This window comes from Diadema antillarum, unplaced genomic scaffold, assembly GCF_040938485.1.
Source record: "Diadema antillarum isolate AM-2024a unplaced genomic scaffold, OU_Dant_1.0 seq00000823_RagTag, whole genome shotgun sequence".
In the NCBI taxonomy this organism is placed as follows: Eukaryota; Metazoa; Echinodermata; class Echinoidea; order Diadematoida; family Diadematidae; genus Diadema; species Diadema antillarum.
In genome coordinates, this window is record NW_027271700.1 from 235,001 (window position 1) to 257,012 (window position 22,012).

The 22,012-nt window shown below is 39.4% G+C and overlaps 1 protein-coding gene across 1 annotated transcript; it reads right to left on the minus strand.

Moving 5' to 3' along the window:
- Nucleotides 1-2,518: 2,518 nt before the first annotated feature.
- LOC139739983 (eukaryotic translation initiation factor 3 subunit I-like) lies at nucleotides 2,519-18,903 on the minus strand. Its single transcript, XM_071650580.1, has 9 exons — nucleotides 18,877-18,903; nucleotides 18,356-18,536; nucleotides 15,983-16,048; nucleotides 12,698-12,847; nucleotides 11,189-11,316; nucleotides 9,976-10,089; nucleotides 8,921-9,010; nucleotides 6,951-7,117; nucleotides 2,519-2,695 (listed from the first exon to the last, which is right to left on the minus strand). The coding sequence occupies exons 1-9, from the start codon at nucleotides 18,901-18,903 to the stop codon at nucleotides 2,614-2,616; spliced, it is 1,005 nt and encodes a 334-aa protein (XP_071506681.1). The 3' UTR covers nucleotides 2,519-2,613.
- Nucleotides 18,904-22,012: the final 3,109 nt, after the last annotated feature.

Below are 22,012 nucleotides of genomic sequence, written 5' to 3' on the forward strand. Positions count from 1 at the left end.
AATCTGCATGATATCTGCCATGAAAGTATTCCATACTACTTTTCTACTGGCATTTTGACATTCTGGTATGTACATAAATATATATATTACATGTACTTGAGTCTAAAATGAAGAAAAAAAATGCAACACATATTAAGGAAAAAGATGGTTATATGTTGAGAATCTAAAGTTCACTTTCCATTTGGGTTCAAAATCAATCCATTTCAACTCAAGGGTATGCTACACATAAAGAATATCCCAGAATGAATAGGTGTGACTCTGATGGCATACTAGTATACATGTACACTCCCTTAATCCGCTTTATTTCACATAATGCCAATGCTCCATGCACCATTCAATCCAATTTATTTTAGAAGTATACTTCTACTGTATATTGTACACTTTTAAGAGCAGTACCAGACATATGCTTTCATAGCTCATATTCACAGTCAGTTTGAGCTGCTGTACAATTATCAGCTTACAGCCCAACCCAACACCCACAACCCTCCCCCTTCCCTCCCCAGTTTTCCACGTACAAACACAGGATTGTAAAAGTATGTAAGTAGACACCAAAATCTCAACTTTCAGAAGAAGAGTACATCTAAATCAACAACATAGGCAAAGTCTGATTACAACTAAAAAGAAATGTAAAATAATACTTTATTTTAGAATCTGAAAAGTTTTTGTTAAACAAAATTGGTGACAATCAAAAACATGGAAATTGGACAAGAGGTTGATGAGGTCATTCACAATTTTAAAATTAATTAGTTTGCCCATGAAAACATCAGTTATTCCTTTTATCAGCAAGTTCAATCACATCTTCATTTTTTTTTTGTTTTTTTAGTTGTTGCACCTGTAGAAACATCAAATTGGGAAGAAATAATTTTGTCTATATGAATTCATGTCAAATCAAGATTCGTGAAGTGAAGATTTGTGTGTAAAGGGAATGACAGAAGATTGGGACTGTGACATCAGTACAATGTATAATTTGCATAGTACAGGGGAAACTCGGTATAACGAACACTGCTATAACGAGATATCGGTTATAACGAGGAAATTTTCTCGGTCCCAAATTTCCTTCCACACAAGTCTATGTAAAATGCTACTCTTATAGCGAGATCGGCTATAACGAAATAACTGCTATAACAAGATAAATTTTGTGACTTCCAAACAAAGAAAAACATAGTAAATCAAACCTGCTATAGCGAGGTAAAGCAAAATGCCTTCGGTAAAGCTTTACTTCGCCTGTGCTATCATCTTCCGAGATTGTAAAGCTTGATGCGCCAAAAACTGTCTTGTACACACATAATCATTTTCTTCAGTGCACTCCAGCTAGCACTGCATGTTGTACGTGTGAAGTGTGTGTGTGCACGCACACTGATACATGCAGAAAATGTGGTGGGACGGCCATATGTATACATGACATCATCATGATGTTTAGCAGGTGTGAGGCAATCTGATGCTGTGATTGGCCTTCTACTTAGGGAATTCCCCGTCTTCACACACACGCAGTCATAATGTACATACAGAATGTGTCACATACACACACAGCATTGTGCAGACCATATTCAAGCTTTCCACACAACACACACCCATACGATAACCACATACCAATCCACAGACGATCTTGATACAATCGCAAGCTATATAGATTTACAAATTCAAACATCTACAATTAATAAGAAACACATTCTTGGTATTGGATTTCCTTGGCGAAAAACATCTTCTTACCCATAAAGGTGAGTAATTCCCTCACACACAATATCAAGTTATTAGTATTGATTGAAATATGATGGGTAGTCCCACATGTGCAAATTAATGTCTTCATTTTATGCCTTCTTTTATGCCTACTGATATAACGAGATATCGGCTATAACGAGGAAAATGACTCGGTCCCGACCATCTCGTTATATCGAGTTTCCACTGTATGTACATGTATACAACGTATGAATGTGACAGAAGGACCCAAATCAATAATTCACGTCTTGGGAAAAAGTGATAAAACTGTGAAACAAGCTGTTTTTGTTGTTGCTTTTTTTTATGCATGACTGGCAAATGTCTGGGAAGTGAGAAGACTGTAAAAAAATTTTTAATGCAACCTTGACAAAACTTCTACAGTTTTCCGCCATCTTATTCCACCCAATTTATCAAGGTCAGCTCGAACAAGGGGCAAATTTTGACTGTAATGTGCCTGAACTATATTCAATGGCACATGGACAATACATCATCTCCTTCAACTTTTCCAGCAAACTTCTTCGTTCCTGTTACAAAGACAGTGTCTCATCAAATACCGTGGCCCTGCATCACATCAGGTAGATACCGCTCATAAATTTGTTCGTGATATCACTAAGCCTCCAAATCTGGGTCAAAAACAATTATGCAATCAGGAGAGAACTTAGGTGATACACAGCCCTGTTTAGCAGACTGAGATATGGTGGTACCTAGCTCTTTGAGTCACATAATTTCTGCAGCATGTATTCGTCAACACTTGGCGAAGAGACATGCATGGAATCAGATGGACAGGGAGCGTCTCTGTGCCCTATTGTGGGGATTGGGAAGGAGAAATCTGACTTGATAAATAATAATATCTCAATGAGAGAGAAGAAAAGGGAAGGTTCTGGAATCTACAACTGTCTAATATTCAAACTCAAAGTCATAGTATTGCGGATCAAACGTGTGGACTCGGACATATCCGTCTTCCCCGCCACTGCTGTACCTGTGACAAAAAAAGAAAGTGAGAGAAGAGAGGGAGAGAAAAAAAAATAAGTGACAGAGATATAATGCAATAACTGGTGATGTTTTCTCAGAGTACAGTTTACAATAAATGCAAGAAGAATATCACTGAAGAGAGAAAAGGAAAATATTCCAAATTTATCACACAAATTGCAAAGCTGCTAATCTCTGCAAATCAAACACATAACTAATGCAGGGTTTAAAAAAAAAACAGAAACAGAAACAGAGAACTTCTTCTGCAGGCAAAAATATTTCAGTTAGAAGATGGAAAATACAGTGGGCTCCCAAAACAACCAACTTCTCAGGACTCGAAAAGTTACTTTCTATAGACATTTAAATTCTTTTATATCAGCAAAAGCGAAATACAAAGAGTAAGGCACTTTCAATATTGGGTCATGATTATTACTGTATTGTTTCATAGGCTTTCTTTATAATGGAAGTCCACTGTAATAAATATGGTCTACTAAATCAAATTTCAGGAAAAACATTCTCCATTTCAAATTGATATATTCTCCATTTGGACGAAGAAAAAAAAATGTTCTGTGAAGAAAAACAGCATAATGGTTGACAGCTCTTGGAAGATGGGGATATTCAGCCTGTTGGCAGCAAAGTTTTACTGTACATGTTTTTTCTTTGTCAATCAATAAAGCACTTGACCAATTTCATTTAAAGAAAAAAAAATGTCATAGGTAAATGGGTAGCCAATGAGAACATAAGAGCTGATAGCAATCACAACGACAGACATGTGACTGCACCATGATGAGCACACTTACATGAACAGGGGAAAGAAATCCAGATACAAATGTGGATTGAGTGAATGCAGCAACACAATCAGTGAAGATTGATAAAATCAGATAATCCATTGAGAAGTTATGAATTTTTTTTAATGTTTCAATGCCTCCATCACTAGATGAGAAGACTACAACTGTTTTTGACATCATGCATGAACGATATTATCAGAACATAAAGAAAATTCTGACAACAAAATGCCAATTTACTATCATAATGAAAGAACATTTGACATGCTCTGTTTCAGAAAACAGGTGAAATAATATCACCCTGAATATCACAGAAGGAAGTCTAGGAAATGTGAACCGTCATAGAAGAAAAATGAAATTTCCAATATTGCTGCATTCACTCCATGTGTTGTGTATACCATGTTTGGTTTTCATCCCCAAGTAAAATTCCTTCAGCTTAATTTATTTATTTGTGGGTTGTTGTTTTTGTATTTTGTTCGGGGGGGGGGGGGGGGGGGGGGGGCACAGAGCCAATTGCCCCTTGCCTAAGGAAATCAATATTCACTGTCTGGCAAGTACAACGAATGGCTTCTTGCCTGAACTTGTAAGTAAACATATGAGCCCCTTGCTCACATGCCCCTTTTCACTGGTGGGAAAGCTGCACAATACCTTTGTCAGACAGAATTGACAACTTGTCTAACTTTCTAGACAATTCATCACTTTTTGGGTGTTTGAGTTTTCCCCAAAAATTGTTACTGTTCTACTCTGACTTTTCTGTTTTCATACGATGCAACATAATGTCTCAATGCAATTTCCCATAAATTTCTATAATTTAAAGACAGAGCACAGCAGTAAATCTGAATTACTTAAAAATTACGACACCGTGTGTGTTCAAAACTAATGAAAAGTAGTCCATAGCATGGCTCTAATGTGATGACTGCCCTCTAGTGTTCGCTATGGTCTACAGTAGCTGTATCATTTGTATTTCTTGCAGATCTTGTTTACAGTTTTGCTTATTCAAACTAAAAGAGTCTTCATCACTTTATACCCTGTAATAAGAGTTTTGGTTTCCTTCAACAAAAGCTTCACCACTATTCATCATGACATCCTTGATAAGCTTTGACTGGAGTAACAGGAATCAAAAAGAAGAAAGGGCCTGGCAAAAAGAATCGCACAGGATTGTTACAGCACTGTAACTTTGGTAAGTGGCACATAACGAAACTTTTTGTTGAACTTTCAGTGATTTGTTTCGCCACATTCAAGCATCAAGCATCTCTCCACACGAGATGTATTCTCGTATTACAACATGAAACCTTTCAGTTTCATACATACTCAACACCAGAGCTAGTTGAAGGAAATACATCCTAATTAATTGGGGGGCCAAGCTTCTTTTAATAGACTTTTTTTTCCCCTGTTTTGCTTTACGTCTCCTCCCCTCCACCTGCCCCCCCCCCCAAAAAAAAGACGAAAAAAAAAAATAGTTTTAATATTTACTTAACTAGTAGCTATTTTAACACTTTGCATGCTGCCATTCCGAAAAACTTTGAAAACAATAGAAAAACTGTCGCCAAACAGGAAACAATGCTTCCGATCATCTTAAATCAACTGAACAATCACAAAAATAGAACTACACCTAATCTATCAGAGATGGCCATGAGGTAACAATGTTGGCTTAACTCGAAAAAGACTGGGGAGGGGGCTGATTGAGCCATCCCCCTTCAACATTTTTCGTGATAAATTCGTAACGTACACATCTTGGGCTGTGACATTTCATGACTTTTTTCTTGTAAGTCTTGTGCAACTTTTAAGACCAAATTTGCGATGCCCAGGTACGCAATTCTGAAGCTACACAATATCATGTAAGTGCATATCAGACCCAAAATTGCTCAAAAACGATTTCATGTACAAATCCAATGAAAATTCTATTTCTAGCCAAAATTCATAAATGTATCGTTATTTTTAGTTTTACCGATTAAAATCAATTAATTTCTTGTTGCTTATTATCAGAAAAGTGTCCCCGATGATTTCCACCGAAAAAGAAAATAAAAAACAAAAAGTCGAAAAACAATGAAATACATGAGGAATTTTTACAATAACGAAATATATAAGAAAAAAAATTTGATACCGTCAAATTTTTTTATGTACATTCAATAAGAATCCTAAAAACAGTACCTAGACCAAAAAATAGCACTTTTGGACCTTTATTTACAGATTTACAGGCAATATTTTAATTTCATGCACAATTAGCATAATTAATTAGAAATAAATGTGAATAATTGGGGAATAATTCACGATTCAGTTTTGTAGATTAAATTATGGGTGACATGCGTACCAATTTTCATCACGATCATGCGGTCAAAGGCCAGCCCCCCCCCCCCCCTCCCAAGTCTTGCTAGGCATCTAAATAATCAAGTCTTTCTAGGGTTAAACACATAAGTTTGAAAGCTGCAGCAATATAATATGCTACAAAATAAGTATAAATTTACTCAATAGAAATGCCATTCTGTTTCAAAAGTGTGATGACTAATCACTGCTGCACATCATTGAAAACCCTGGCCCCTGCTGCATAAAAAGATGCAATCAAACATAAATCAGATATAAGCCAATCAGAATCTGGGATTCATAGACTTAACCCTAACTTACCTGGTGGGGGGGGCCCATAATGGCCGCCCCTCGACAAATTCCGCGACCATTCCGGCGCCCAAAACTTTTTGACCGCGCCGCTCGCTGACTTTTTACTTTCAAGTCTCGCGCAACTTTTGAGACCAAATTTGTCACGCCCGGGCATACCGTTCTGAAGCCACGCCCCTTCAAAAAATTTTCGTCAACCCCAAAATTGCTCAAAAACGTGATTTTGTGTACAGAGTCAATACAAATTGTGTTTTTTCAGTTAATTCATATAAAGATTCATATTTTTTATTTTAATGGCTGAAATCAACTTATTTTAGTCTAATTATGCTTCAAAAAATGTGTATGACAAATTCTGCTGAAAAAACAACAAAAACAAAAGTTCGAAAAAACAAGGAAATACATAAAAAATTGATTAAAACAATAAAAAACATAAGAAATTAATTTTGATACTGAATTTTTTTTTATGCACAAATGTTTGGAATGTCACTGGGAATATTTACACCAAAAATCTGCGTTCCATAAACTTTTATAAGCCAATTACAGACGAAAATGAGGTTTTTGCATATATTTGAATAATTAATTGATTTAAAATAGAAAATGCTAATTTTTTGAAAATTTAACTGAACAGTCTTGTAGATTACATCCAGCCTTATGTTCATGCAAAATTTTGCAGCGATAGCGCGATCAACAGCCGAGATCTGAAGGGGGGGCCATAATGCCCCCCCACGAATTCAAGCTCGCTAAATAGCCCAGGTAAGTTAGGGTTAAGCTCTATTTTCTGACTTTCGCCATACTGTATGTTTGATCTGAACCTCTATGAATTGGCATAATTTTCTTTTTTTTCCTTCTTCTTCCCTACAGACATCTTACCCTCGTCCGTCAGGATGGAATGCCACACTGTTGATTGGACCAAAGTGGCCCTTGACCTTGCCAAACTCGTCCTCAAAGACGGAATGGAAGAAGCAGGCGTCAAACTTGCCGATTCTGCTCGACGTCCTCGTCACGTCCATAGCCTCCTGTCCTCCTCCAACAAGCACCTGCATGGCGAGGATGCGTGAGCAATGTTCAGAGACATTATTGGAAGACACATGCTACTAGAGTGAAGCCAATGACAAGCACTTGTTCAGGTCACATGACCATGCATTCATTTCTCACAACATGCACGTGGGACACTCAACATTCAAAACATTACCAATCATCTGGATGTTATACAAATGAACAGTCAACCTTGCTTACAAGTGTAAGTTGACCTCACACAAGTTGAATAATCGCCTACATGGAAGGTCTTTTCTAGTCCTCTTGTCTATACATTTTATTGATTTTAATCACTCATATTAGCCCAAAGTCGAATTTTCTCTCGGTTGAAGCTATTTATTTAGTCCAAGTAGATTCGACTTAGGCAAGGTTGACTGTAAAGCATTGCTTATTATTTTTACCATTATCACTATACTGCAAAAACCTCTTCCTGTCTCTTAATGCTGCGTTTACACAATGTTCCCGGCAACCATGGCAGTCCCATTTGCCCGAAACATAATGCACAGTGAGTAGATGAGAAATTCTCCTGTTTTTCCCCTTCATATTCTAGTCTTGTTCGTTCCAGTCCTTGCCCCGGTGAACGGATAGCTATCAGACCCTGTCCTTATGGCGTCTGGTCAGGCTAGACTATCAATATTTTCCATCACAGCCCGCTACGAACCGTCTCCGAGTTTTGTTACGGCGTACTGTGTGCCGTCATGTTTTGCTCAATGCTGCGTTCGCCCAGTTTTATCGCGGCATACAACATTCCTCATAAGCACCGGGACTGCTGTGGCAAATTTTTTGACAGTTTAAAAATCTGACACGGCATCGACGGCAATCACAGCCTGTCCCATTTGCCTATCCTGTCTCACCGCGTTGTCTCGCCTCCAGCCCATTTTGTCCAAGTTGGCCTGAAACATGACTGCTGTGGCCACCGAGAACATGGTGTGAAAGTAGCATTACGGTGGCATCCTCTTCCCCTCCATCCTTTCTCTATTCGTCCACCTCTTTATCCTCCTCTTCTTCATCAACCCTCCCTTCTTCATCCCATCTTCCTTCTTCGTTGTTCTCCCTGTTTTTCCTCCTTCTTCATCATTCTCTTTTTCTCCATCTAACTACAGTGAAACCCCGTTACAACGAGGTCCGTGGGAGCAGTGATATTACCTCGTTATACCCGGTACTTCGTTATAACTGTACGCATCAAAAACAAAGTAAAACATAAGCAAGTCATACCCATCATCATGATGCACGGAAAATGTCCTCGTTATAACTGGAATCTTGATATAACCAAACTCGTTATAACTGATTCATTCTGCCATAGGTTTACACGCAAAGGAAAATGGGGCTGATGCGATCACCTCGTTACAAGCGGTTCCTCGTTATAACCGAACTTGTTATAACGGGGTTTCACTGTACCAGCCATCCTCCTCCTATTCCTCCTTCTTGTCATCTTTGTCTTGTCATCCCCCTCCTCCTCTTCCATCTCATCTTTCTTATGCTCCTCCTCTCAGTTCTTCTGTTACTTCACCCTCACCTTCCTCCTCCTTCTCCTTCTCCTCTGACCCCACTGAAAATTTTGGTCAGTCAATGGCTATACAGTGGACTCCCATTATAACGGTGTTCTTGGGACCAGCAGTTTTCTTTCGTTGCATCGAAATTGTGTAATAAACAAACAAATAAACAATAACAATACATAAAAGAGGATAATGTGTGGCCTGAATTCTTATTTCGTTGTAACTGGAAATTCGTTATAACCGTGTTCGTTATGAGAGGAGTGCACTGTAGAATGAAGACAGAATCATTTGGGGAAGAATTCTACTCACATGGTCCCTGAGAGGTGAGATGGCTGCTGAGTTCACAGGCCTTTCTGTCTTGTAAGTCTTCAGATGTTTGAGGTCTGGCAATTCTATCAGCTGAAAATCAAACAAATAAATGAATTCAATATGAAGGAATAAAATGAGAGACAGACTGCATTAACAAAGAACAACCTTCCAATGCAATCTCATAGAGTGTCTACCTTACATGGGCAACAGCAGCAAGCATTTTCATTCAAACAAAAGAAAAGCAAGAAAGAAAATTAAGGTATGATGGCATGACAGGAGACCTTTCGTAATGTTCTCCGATGAGCAAAACATCCTCCTGTACTCCAATGGAAAAATATAGTAAAACCAGAAATTTTCGCGTGCATCAAACTTTCACAAATTTCATAAGGAGCCAAGATTCCTGAAAGTAATATGCACACACTAAAAAAAAAGAAAAAAAATACTTCAATGGATATTGAATGAAAATTAAGGGTGTGTTTCTGCATAATCAGTTCACTCAATTTTCGTTTTCTATACAAGAAGACGCGAGTGCTGACAGTCTGTATCACATATGGAGGTGTGGTCTTGGAAGCAGAAAATGAATACAAACAGACATCCCAAAACATTAACTAGGTACGCACTGGGCATGACTGAGCTGCAGAGACACTGTTATACAAACTGTAATTTGGCACTTGGTGTTCTAGAGGAGAAGCTATTTAAAGATTCCTCAGTTTGAGGGGTTTAGAATCCCATGAGGGCCACCAAGGGGGGCACGGTGCCTATTTGAACAAAGTGCCATTCTATCTGCTTAGGGATGCTACTTGCTAAGTTTGGTGAAAAGTCATGGAGTTTTCAAGAAGATCAAAACGAAAAAAAAAAAAAAAAAATAGGCATGACGCACAACACACACTGGATGGTGAGCAATCACAACAGCTCACTTGAACTCAGTTTACTATTTTTTACCAGACATCATACAGTTTTTGCCATCAACCCGTAGCCAAACTCATACACCACCAGCAGATTTACTGGCTCGGCACGTACAGATCCAACGAAATAGGCCGATTCAAACAACTCACCTTAGCTGTGTTGTCTTTTGATGCTGTCACGACGAGGTCATACTTTATGTGCTTCTGCAAATCGTTTATACTCTTGGAGTGAATTTCACTGTTGCTTTCTATGCAGTCTTGCATCTGGATAGAGAAAATTAGAATGCAATGTTGCAAATACAGTTGAAATGATCATGCTGTTAAGTTCACATCATAGTTGAAGTGTTCTGGACACAAGAAAAATTTGTGGTGTTGAAACTTTCATTCACCTTGTACAAAATACTGAACTAACATGGAAATAAAAACATCATACTCTTTCTTTTGAGATGCTAATACATAAACAGAAATACCAACACCTACAAAATTTGTAAACAAGTAAAAAACAGTTCCCTGAAATCTGTCCAATGTGACAGCAAAATTCAATTGTGAAAATTGTTACTTCTATGTCCTATTTTGTGGAATATTATGTTTTACAAAGATATGGCCTATACTCTGTACAGCTGATGCCAATGGTTGTGTAAATTTGCATGACAATCACCTTCACGTGTATGCTTAGCTCTGTGTGTGTGGGGGGGGGGGGGGGGGCGGATTTACCTGAAAAATGACAAAACGAAAGGAAACAGCAGTAGACATAAATGTATTTGTTTGCTTGTTTTCATTTTCCATCTGAGAAGATGGCTGGATAGCCCATATTCAGCTACACTATAACTGGTCTTCCTTGGGGTCCAGCTGGATGTGGGGCGGGAGCACTTTACCGGGTTTTGCACCCTGCTCTTGCGATGAATGAATGAAGCTGGATCTTCTACGTGGGACCTCTATTTTTTGTTCTATCTGAGGGGCAGAGTGTCTTGCCACTACTAAAGGGGACAGCATGATAACACACAGCTTTGCTCAGGAAGACTTGCTGCTATTCGAACGGTGACACAACATTTTATCCTGTGTCGATTGCTCCAGTCTTATTTTCTCCAAGGACTTTGGGTTAGGGTTGTGATAGGGGTTTAGGTTTTTAGTTTGATGTGACGATTAGGATTAGGGCTAGGGTTATGTTTGTGGGTAGAATTTATGCTTGGCTTAGCGCACAGATATTTCATGGGAGCAATCATCTCAGGAGCAAATGTCCTGGAACCATTTGAACCCACAGCCGAACTTGAGCCAAGTGATTCTAAAGCAGATACGCTACCAACTGAACCCCATCCGACAGGCGCTTTGGTGAATGCATAATGGTTCTTTTGTTAAAGCTAACCTTGACATCCCAGAGTTTGAGGAGACCATCTTCATGGCCAGTCAGAATGGCTGTGTCCTGGTGTGTCCAGATAGCTGAGGTGATCTTCGGTCCATCCATGGGAATGCGCATGAATGGATCATTGTTTTCTGCCCAAGTAGAGAGAGAAATTTACAACACATGTAACATTTCAAACAGTCAGAAAAAAAAAAGAAATGGAAAAAAGAATGCAAACAGTCATTGTCAATGCAAAAATTTTCTTCTATGAAAGTTTGGTAACAACAAAAGCTTACATGTATTTTTAGAGAAGCTGGCTTGCTTTGTCCAATGCACTAATAAGCAACTATATGATTTAAAAAAAAAGATAACAAAACAAGAAAATTGGAGAGCACAGATCTCCACAAAGCAGCTCATTTCCACCAATACACAGAGTTAGGCCTATTGAAGCCTTTCATGTCATCAGCTTCCAGCTGAGTGGCGTCTCACCCAAGCAGAGCATACTGTGCTTTCGTGCGTGTATTGCAAACCTCAAATACACACAACTCGAACTCCCATGTTCATTGACTCCATCTGCCGAAGTGATGTTTATAATCATGTTTTTGTCGAAAAATGAAAAAAAATAACTGAAAATGAATTGAAGATCAAAAAATCCTTCAAAAATAAAAATTAGGAGATTACTACCAAGATTTAATCATCTGTTCCTTGTGCCATTATCAACTTTTCCTGCAAGTTTCAACCAAATCCATTCACAATGTTTTCGAGCTAACATGCAAACTGACAACAATGAAAACATGAAATCTTGCCTTGGCAAGGGTAATAATAATGCCTTTGGAGCAGGGACATATACTTAAAGTTTATTAAGACTGTACTCAAAATAGAGAGTGCAATTGTTCAAGAGGAGACATGGGCTTAACACACATGCACTGTGGGTGATGTTCATACTGAGGGTACAATCTTTTATACTTTGTCAAATCTACACTGTATACAAGATCACTTTTATTTTCTGCTACGAGTATGAAAGTAAGCAGCTCTGTATCTTTGACGTGATGTGCGTTTCTAAACTCGCTCAGATTCATAAACTTTGAAGTCATAAAATTTGCATACAACACAAAAGGTGCGGTCAGACTGGCAAAAGGCAAGTTCACGATCTTTAAGATCGCGAAGTTTTGCCAGTGGGACCACAAAATTCCCGCAAAACTTCTCGCAAAACTTCTCACAAAACTTCCCACCCCAGCTAGAGATATTTCCCTCGCCCCCAACAAACTTCTCAATCTGTTCGTGGGCGGTGTCTCCGAAGTGCCAGGCCATTGTCATGTACAGATGTGCATTGTTACATCACAATCACTAGCCATCTGACGGCACGCTCTTTCTTATTTCTTGCGCGCGCGTACCAATGACCCAAACTTCTTGATCCAAGTTTGGCTGCCAGTGTGACCACAAGACAAAAGATCGCAAAGACTTCGCGATGTGAAACTTCTCGATCTTTTGCCAGTCTGACCACGCCCTAAAGAAGAAAATTATCCCCCATACCGATTTGGTTGCCATCCCTAAGGTCGTAGACGCACAGGTCACTGGTCTGCCCCATGGTGCTATCGGTGGAGGTGAAGAAGATGTTGCTGCTGTAGCTGAAACCATTCGACCTGACCGCTGACTTGTACTCCAAGGTGCCGATGCACTTGCCTGTGGGCAGGAATACGACATAGAAAATGCATTATCATCTACTTTCATCTAACATGTACATGTTTTTATCTATTTCTCAATCTAAATGTACAGCTGTATCTATCCATATATCTATCTGTCTGTCTATCTGTCTAAACGTCCCTACAAACATACTGTATACAAAGACAGAATCACACAGACAGAGACAAAGGAACATAGAGGAACATATGTATGTTTGTTTGTTTGTTTTTTGTGCATGTTGTGTTTTTTCCCTGTCTTACTGCATGGACTACTGTATACGCCATATATTTAGCAAGCCTAAATTTTTGCGAGTCGAGACTTCCCGACAATTCACAAGTGCAGGGGGTTAAATTCGTGATTGCGTAATCCTGTACAGAATGGAACTAGAAATGTCGCTAAGGCGACTGGTACGCCTCCGCCATAATGCATGATTCTCCTAATAGGTCTATAGTACATGTGGACAATGTGTGATTACATTTTCACAAAATCGGCAAAATACTAAAATGACAAGTTTGTCACAAATGTGTTGAATGTTCACGTTCCTTGACCTAGGTTTGATTGGATGAATAGGAGAGCATGTATTTGAGGATTTAAGGACTTTAACTTGACTGTGACCCATTCATAAGTTTATGCATTGAGTAATTTTCACGGTATGGAGAAAAAGTGCAATTTCTGTATTGAAAAGTACATTGTTACTATTTTCATCTGGCCAATGACCCTAACATTCATAAGATAATCACTGTCAGGCAGAACATGCATTTGGTATGTAGAAAGTTTCAAGATAACTTGAGCCACTTCCGAGATATGGAGGAAAAAGTTAGTTCAGCACTTTCCCTTGATCTTTGACCTTTTGACCTTTGAGGGAAAAAAAAGAGAAAGTTTCCAGAGAATCTCTATTAGGTTACACATGCATACACCAAGTGTAAAAAAGAAATAATAGTCCTGCTGGCATTGCATAAATGAGAGAAATAGTAACATTTTGAAGTGTTGCCCTTAACATTTGACCCCTGACCTTTGACCCCATGAACCCTAAATTCTCTAGATAATCACTGCCAGTCAGTACATGTATATATACTATGTTCCATGAAGATACCTTGAACAATTTCCAAGTTAGGGAGAAAAAAGTGAAGTTTTAATATTTTTACTTGACCTTTTGACCTTTGACCTTTGACCTCATGACCCCAAACTTTCACCAGAGAATTTTAATTGGGTAATACATGTATACACTAAGTTTCAAGAAAATATCTTCAGGCATAGCATAGATATGGTGGAAATAGTGAAATTTTACCTATTTGACCTTGACCTTTTGACCTTTGACCTTCAGCATGTGCACCCAAAAGTTGATAGGCATAACTTCACCCCCTAATACACATACATGCCAAGTTTCATTAGGATACCTCAAAAGGTTTTTTAGTTACGCTGTCCACAAAATTCATTACGGACGGAAGGACGGACGGACAGACGGACGGACGGACGGACGACCTTACGGTAATATACTTGTGTGTCTACCCCTTTGTTCTCCCTAAATTGTCAAAATAGACACACAAGCAAAAATTTTAGCCACACAAGCCTGACGTTATAAAGGCCATCTATTGTGCACTATTGTTCTCCTAGCCACACAAGCATACTCTCGTTAGCACGGACAGACGGACGGACGGACGGACGGACGGACGGACGGACAGACGGACGGACGGACAACCCGAAAACATAATGCCTCCGGCACCACTTCGTGGCGGAGGCATAAAAATTAATATGCATACGTCACATTCATATCCGGCTCAAACTGAATATTTTCGCATTTCATTAATTTTGAAAATAGCACCCCACTTGCAAAATTCAGGAAAATAAAAACATTGCGAAATATTCAGCGTATACAGTATCTAATCACATTTTACCAAAAAAGAAAAAAAAAACCACAGATATTTATAAACCCATCCACACCTTTACTGGTTTCTCTATCTTTTATATTACCTTATGCAGTGGTAAGAAATAATCCTGACTGTGGCTTCTACACAGTGTGTATCTATATGCTAATTGGAAGGGCTTTTTTAGCCATCAAAAGTCTACTAAGTAGTCCCAAGTATTCTCTAGCTGGGATTAATGGGAATTATGCGTCATACAGGAAAATCAACAGGTTACTGTAAAAGTGGAAATTTTCGCGCATTTCACGCAACCAGAAACTACCGCAAAAATAAAAGCACGCGAATATTTTTGCTAGCTATATGTTCCTGAGCGTGATGTATTGATTCCGCGGAATTAAAAACATGTGAAATTCTTCTTACCCGGCCAAGCGCGAAAAATTAGTCGCGCGAAAATATCCACTTTTACAGTAACCTGTTGAGGATGAGTCCCGAGTACACTCGTGCAGGTGTCTACGTTATAGCAAATTCAGTCTGTCCTCAACGGGTTGAAAAGTACTTCATTTCTCTTGGTATCTTATTCAAGGTATTCATATTCCAAAGAAGATGGAAACAGCAAACAAATGCACAATACAATCTACATGTACATGTACCCATTGTACATGCATGCTCATGGATTCTACTTAAAACTACACTTTGTAGAACAAAAATATGAACACACAGACACTTGGGAGGGATTTACGAAAGTGTACTGTGGAACTTAAGTCCTTAAAAAATTAAGAGGAAATGCAAGCAAACTACTCATTTGGCTGAGTGCAAAATACAAGTGGTGCAGAAGTTTCAAATTTGGCAGTAACATACAACTTCACCATCATGTCACATAACAGGAACAGTTCTAATGCTTTTGTTTTATTTGTCAATGTCAGTCCATCTCGTCAATTATCCATGGCTTTCTCAAACTGTGCATTGTGCATGTGAGATGGTACACCAAATTCATACGCATTCCAGGTCTACACTGACATGTTACAATGTACAAAAGTATTCAACAAAACAAGGATACTGGAATATTTGGGTGGGATTTTTATGGTCCAATTTGTGACTTTCTTTTGGATATTAATTTTAGGGTTTCTGGAGCAGGTATAAGGAGAGTGATGAAGATAGATGAGAGAGAAAAAGAGAGAAGAGAGAGAGAAGAGAGAGAACGTACATCGTATGTAATTGTGTGAGAGGGTGGGGGCAATAAAACAATGTGTAAAAGCATAAGAATACATTGTACCTGTTTTGACATCCCACATTTTGTGACAATTATCAGCACTTCCTGTAATGGCTTTTGTTGTTTCCCCTGGAAAATACTGTCAAGGAAACATTGCTATTAAAGACGAGAGAAAAAAAAAGTCACATTCATTTTAATATAATGCTCAAGTTTGGTCACAGAGAAAAAAATATTACTGTCTTTTATTTAATAGCAGGGGGGGGGGGTTGATGCATTTAATTCCTTGAAATCTGCTTCAAATATCTTCTTTGACTATTTTTTCCACTATGAGTTTACTGAATTGGAAATAGGATGAACAGTGCAATGGTTTCTTTCGATCAGTACTAAAACATGCCATCTTTTTCATTGGCATTAGCATGATCAGCAAAAATCCTGGCTACATATTACAATTACATTCTGCTGAATTAATCAATCAGATGGGTATACCACACAGAAGAATCCATGAAACAGAACAAATGGTATAACATGCAGTCTCCTCGAATATATAAAGAAAATGATGAAAATTCCCTGATACTTCAATCATTAGTATATCTTTCCTCTCTTTCATTACAGGTCATCAAATTGTAGGTGTTTTCCAGAAAGATGCAAACTACAGCAAGAGTAGGGTCTTTAAAAGTATTTGTACTTCCTACATTGCAACCAACATCCTAAAAAATCTGAAAATTTATTTTATCAATAACAACAGCTAGTTTTTATATCACAGAATTCAGAATTGTTAGAAAATTCAATGCTCTTTGCTATTTATTATCATTTTTTACTCAATGCACATGAAATGGGCCCGTCAATCACTTGACTTGCAGAATTAATCTAATCACAGCCACAAATAAGCAACATGTGAGCATTTGGGCTTCTTTTGACCACAAACTGTTTTACATGTATTTTTTGCATGAAACACAGAACATGCACGCATCACTTATTGATGCCACATGAAAATGCTGATGACAAGTGGTATTTTAATGATATTGCTGGTTTTTAAGGGCCATTAAATAATTATGTGCAGGTCAGTAGCTTTAAAAGACTGAGAATCTAAATTGTCTGAGGGACAAATTTTCCTTTAAATAATGATAGCTTTGAAAGTTAAGTCATCAATTTTTTTCTATTGCATGGCACATGCTACTGTAATTCATGATTTTTGTTTTTTCATTGCATGGCACATGCAGATTTATTGGCTTGATTAGCATGTGGGTGTCACATCATTTTCCAGGGAGGTTCATGTAATGTTGGAAAGTATATTAATGTATGTACAGCTGTGCATGTCATGATAATTCTGGGAGAAAGCTATTTTTCCATTATCTGTCAGTGCTTACAACAAGGTAAAAGGAATACTTTTGTTTCCTCGTGCCTAACACCCGGTTAGGAATGTACACGGATCTTCTATTGTGTCACATCTGTTTCATTCTCAAGAAATCCCACTTTGGAATTGTTACCAACTTGATACCTTCAAATCTGAACTGAAGACCTATCTTTTCCAGAAACTTTGTGAATGATGTGTGACCCATCATGTGGCAGCCAGGTGTCTTTAAATGTGCCTACAGATAAATGGGGCTATATACAAATCCTGTTCATCATCATCATTGTCATCATCATTACATCATCATCAAAGGTTGACCGAAAGATCGGTCTGTATCTGTCCGTCGGGTAATGTTCCGCGGAGACTGCGTCTGGCTTCACGGATCCCCTCCGTATACAGACCGAAGTCAATGATCCCAGCTCCTGTGTGGAGCAACGCGCACAGATCAAACGTTACGATAAACCAAATTTCAGACAGCTTTTTTACATTCAAACAAGTTTGACATGACATGACACATTATGCAGCAATATTTGGGGTTAATTTCTCACATTTTGCAATCGAAATACTCACAGTAACGCGGTTATAAGGCAGAAATTTTATCCATATCGCAACATCGCCGTTCGCTAGCCGTAGGTCGCCATTTTGAATCCGTAAACCAATCACATGCGAGGTACTTTATTTAGTAAAAAAACACGTAGAAACTACCTCGCATGTGATTGGCTAATAGATTCATACTGTATGTTTCTGCAGTTTGAACGTGACGACGCGACGGGCTGGTTGATGTGTGTTTTGCGTTTAAAATTCTACCGAAATATTGGATTATTCATTAATCTGGTGAGTGTAGTCTATTCTTGAATAGTTGATTTAACTATTCAAGCTTAAATTTGCCGACCTAGGGCCGTGAATTAGACGCAATCTAGAAGGGTGAGGTACCTCACCCAATTTTCCATAGAGACAGTGGTTAAGAACATCCACACAGCAATGGGTACTACAACCTTCCGTCTGTCTACGGAGGACAGCGTTAATGGCAAAATACAAAAGAGTCCTCCGGACAGACGGATCTTTCTGTCTACATCAAAGGATACAGTCCACGTCTATGCACCACACTGCTCCACCGTGTCCGTCGAACGTCCCCAACCTCTCACCATTCAGGGAGAACCAGATGTTTGGGGACGTATCCTTGGCGCAGGAGAAGAGGAGGTCACCCTCTCGGTTGTACTTGATCTGGGTGATGGACCGCTCATGGCCGAACAGAGCGATGGGTTTCTGGAGAGGGCAAGATGTTGCAGTTCATGAGAGTCAGTCGTGTGCTTAGCTTGTGATTGGATTTCATAAACAAAATCATGTGAGGGTATATTTTTAAGTTCCGCATGGGCAGAATATTCTACCATGTTTTTTCTCCTGTAAGAACATCTTTGAGTGCAAACAAATGACGAAAGGTACAAATAGGATGCAATGTATTTCAATGTGTGTGTGTGTGTGTTTGTGTGTGTGAGCATGTGTGCAACTGATTTTTTTTTTTTTTTGTCAGTAATGTTATAACTGTTTTAACTTCAAGTTTACTCGAAGAAGGTCTTACTTCGCCGATCGACAAAGAGGATCTTACGCCACCGATCGACGGTGGCATGGCCATGCCAGCAGGTAGCCAGGTCAGCCAGTCAGCAGCAGCACAAATGATAACGCTACCATTATCGTGTACATACAACTCGTACACACACAAAATGTACTGTATATGCCATTACACGTAGGGCCTTCATTGCATTTTGCACACGTTTGCATTTACAAAGTAAGTGTTAATATGAGTAATTAGTTTAGGTACAGGCTGCGCATGCGAAGTTGATACTATTATAGTCTCCATCCCATCGTAGCATTGTAATTGATCCTAGTCTAATCAATGATGTCCTGTCTCGCTCAGCACACTGCATGCATCATGCCATTTATCCCTATCACAGCAGACGACAATCTTGTATTGGTTGATGATTGGTTTGCTATCGTTTTCAATTATGAAGGGCTTTCCCTCATTGGTCGGGTTGTTCTCCCACAATGCCTTTCAAAAATGACATCACCGCTTTCTTCCATTCATATTTACTCAGCTCTACATGTTGTTATCAAGTACTCCTCCATGGCTTTGTGGAAACTGACATAAATTTTCCTCATAATTTTGCCCGTTCTTATGGAATTTTCCAGAAATTTGTGCCGGGAATATGTCATCAATGGAGCAGTTTTGGTCCTACATGCATCAGTCGCCACGTCTGCACTCAAGAATTGCCACGCCGCCGCGCCTGGCGACACTCACGCCAGTAATCGCTCGCATTTCAGCATTCGCATGGGTCGTTTGACATCGCATTTAAATCCATGATTTTAGATATGATGCCTCGAACCGATTTTGCTCAAATTTCGTAACTAGGAAACTTGTGAAGCTTTATGGACATAATCAAGTGAATTGCCGCAGTCCTTTCATTTTCGCGTTGCATTGCAAAAAAGCGTGGAGACTCCTTATAAGGGGTGCCCCGGGGGTAACCCCGGGACGCTCCGTATACACAGTTACACACTGTGGGAGCGTCCTGAGTCAATAGAGTGCTAGACAATCTCTATATCGGTAAGCTTGAAAAACATACACAGTCTGTCACAGATTTTCGCACCTCCGTAAGTTTCGAATATCACGAGGAAAAAAACGTACTTTTATAGTATACATAAGATTCTTATCTAATTAATACCCTTCGTTCACCTTGTTCTTGTTCACACTGGTCCAATGATCTTGAAAAAACGTTTTTTTCACGGCCATATACGGGTCCGTAGTCCTAACTCCCCATCCCATTCACCATTTTCGAAATCAGTATGCAGTACACTGCGCACGTAAATATTCATGTGCTGGCGGAGTCGCAATGCGTTTAGCCTTCTGCAAGGCCTGCGCGCGCGCACCCACCCAGAAAGCAACGCAATATACAGCGAGAGGGCAAGGGTTTGCCAACAGTATGATAAGGCCTGAAATTGCCACAAAGCTACACGACTTGACGGCCAGCGCACGCGCACAAATCTCAAATCCATTGACTGTATAAGATGTAGTTCTCCCGAGTTCCTCTCGACCGAGTCGCATTTAACTCATCAAACCGAGCAGAAAGGGACTATTGCCAGAACCAAAAGTTGAACGCAGTCAGTCTTCAACATTACATCTTCACCTGTAAGTCTTCATATTGCAGAATGTTTGCGATTTCATATTGATTTTTAGGCGCTATACTTCGCCTGTCATGATCATGTCTGCTACAATGCGCAGCCCCAACACTGCGTGTTGGGGCTGGTCGCAGTTACCCCGGGGGTTACTTATAAGGGGGACGGGGTTACTTATAAGGGGGACGGGTTAACCGTTAACGGAGGGGCCCCCCTCTTGTGAGTGGGTTTCCCGAACTGAATCCTATGTCAGGTTGGTGTATGAAGCTTTTCGTTGTATAAATTACAGCTACAGTAAATTACCGGTAGGCCTATAAATATTTAGGCATTGGCCCTATTATTACGCGGTAAAATTTACTATTTCTACTAAAAATTTACACATTTCCACACCGACAGAGATCGCAGTGTATGGGACCGATATCTACATTACGCACTGCATACTACACGCGACGCAACGCCGCTGCGGTCACCCGCCATACGTTGCATAAGATGAGAGAAAAACTGTTGTTTGGATAGTGATTTAACAGTAAATATCATTAACAACGGCCGTAAAAATATATGATAATGGTGCACCTTCGACATCTTACCATTTTGAAAACCGTATAAGGCTAGCACAAAAAGGTACAAATTTTTTTCACTGGTCAGAACAAAATTCAGTCGTCGCACGTGTGCGCTTCCCGCATGATGAGAATGTGAGCATTATATTGTGCAGCCCCGCATTCCGTGCGCTTCTATACTCTTCGATCTTTGGTTCTGTACTTTTGGGGGTTTGACTACCGAACTACTAGTTAGTTCGGTGGGTTTGACGCGCCCGATGCTACACAGGTACCGGTAGCGTTTTTTTTAAAGACGGCACAGATTGGGGCATGGCGCGTGTTAAACCTATGGGAAAAACGTTGGGTTAGGGTTTTTGGTTATGGTTAGGGTTAGGGTTAGGGTTAGGGTTAGGGTTGGGGTTAGGGTTAGGGTTAGGGGAGGGTTTGATGGTTAGGGTTAGGATTAGGATTAGGGTTAGGTTTAGGCATAGGGTCCCCGATAAATTTGTAGTTTCCCCAATCTGTGCCGTCTAAAAAAAACACGCGTACCGGTACATGTACAAATAGTACAGGCACTAGGTACAGGCGCTATATATCACTTGTAAATATTAAAATAAATGTGATTAGCTTTTTTTTGTAAATAATTAAAAGTAGTATAGGTTTTGTAATTGAATTTAAAGGTATATTTGAATAATTATATTTTTTGGAGCAAATTGCCCACCCGGCAGAGAGTTCCAACAAATCCAAAACAACAACAACATACAGGCGCTAGGCACATACACTGTAGGTTTATATAGCAGCGGCAGCAAATCACTCCTCCTGTCATTCATTCCCGGTCCACTCATTCTTTGATTCATTGCTTATCATCATACAGTAATTAGCTAGCTACGCCTAATTAGTAGTAAAGCTGCATCCTGGCAATCTGTATCCGAGATGGCTTTTGATTATTGTATGGTCCTGGTATGCACCCTATTTGTCATCTGTGAAGCTGGAGCTCTCGGAGGTGAACGATCAGACTTGAAGTTGGAGTCGGACATG

Excerpts from the sequence above, each read along its gene's own strand:
- LOC139739983 (XM_071650580.1), bottom strand. The coding sequence starts at position 18,903 with ATGGCCATGCCACCGTCGATCGGTGGC. Across the intron at positions 10,090-11,188 it reads TCAAACTCTGGGATGTCAAG|ATGCAAGACTGCATAGAAAG; the intron begins GTTAGCTTTAAC and ends TTCTCTATCCAG. Across the intron at positions 9,011-9,975 it reads CAAAAGACAACACAGCTAAG|CTGATAGAATTGCCAGACCT; the intron begins GTGAGTTGTTTG and ends TTTGATTTTCAG.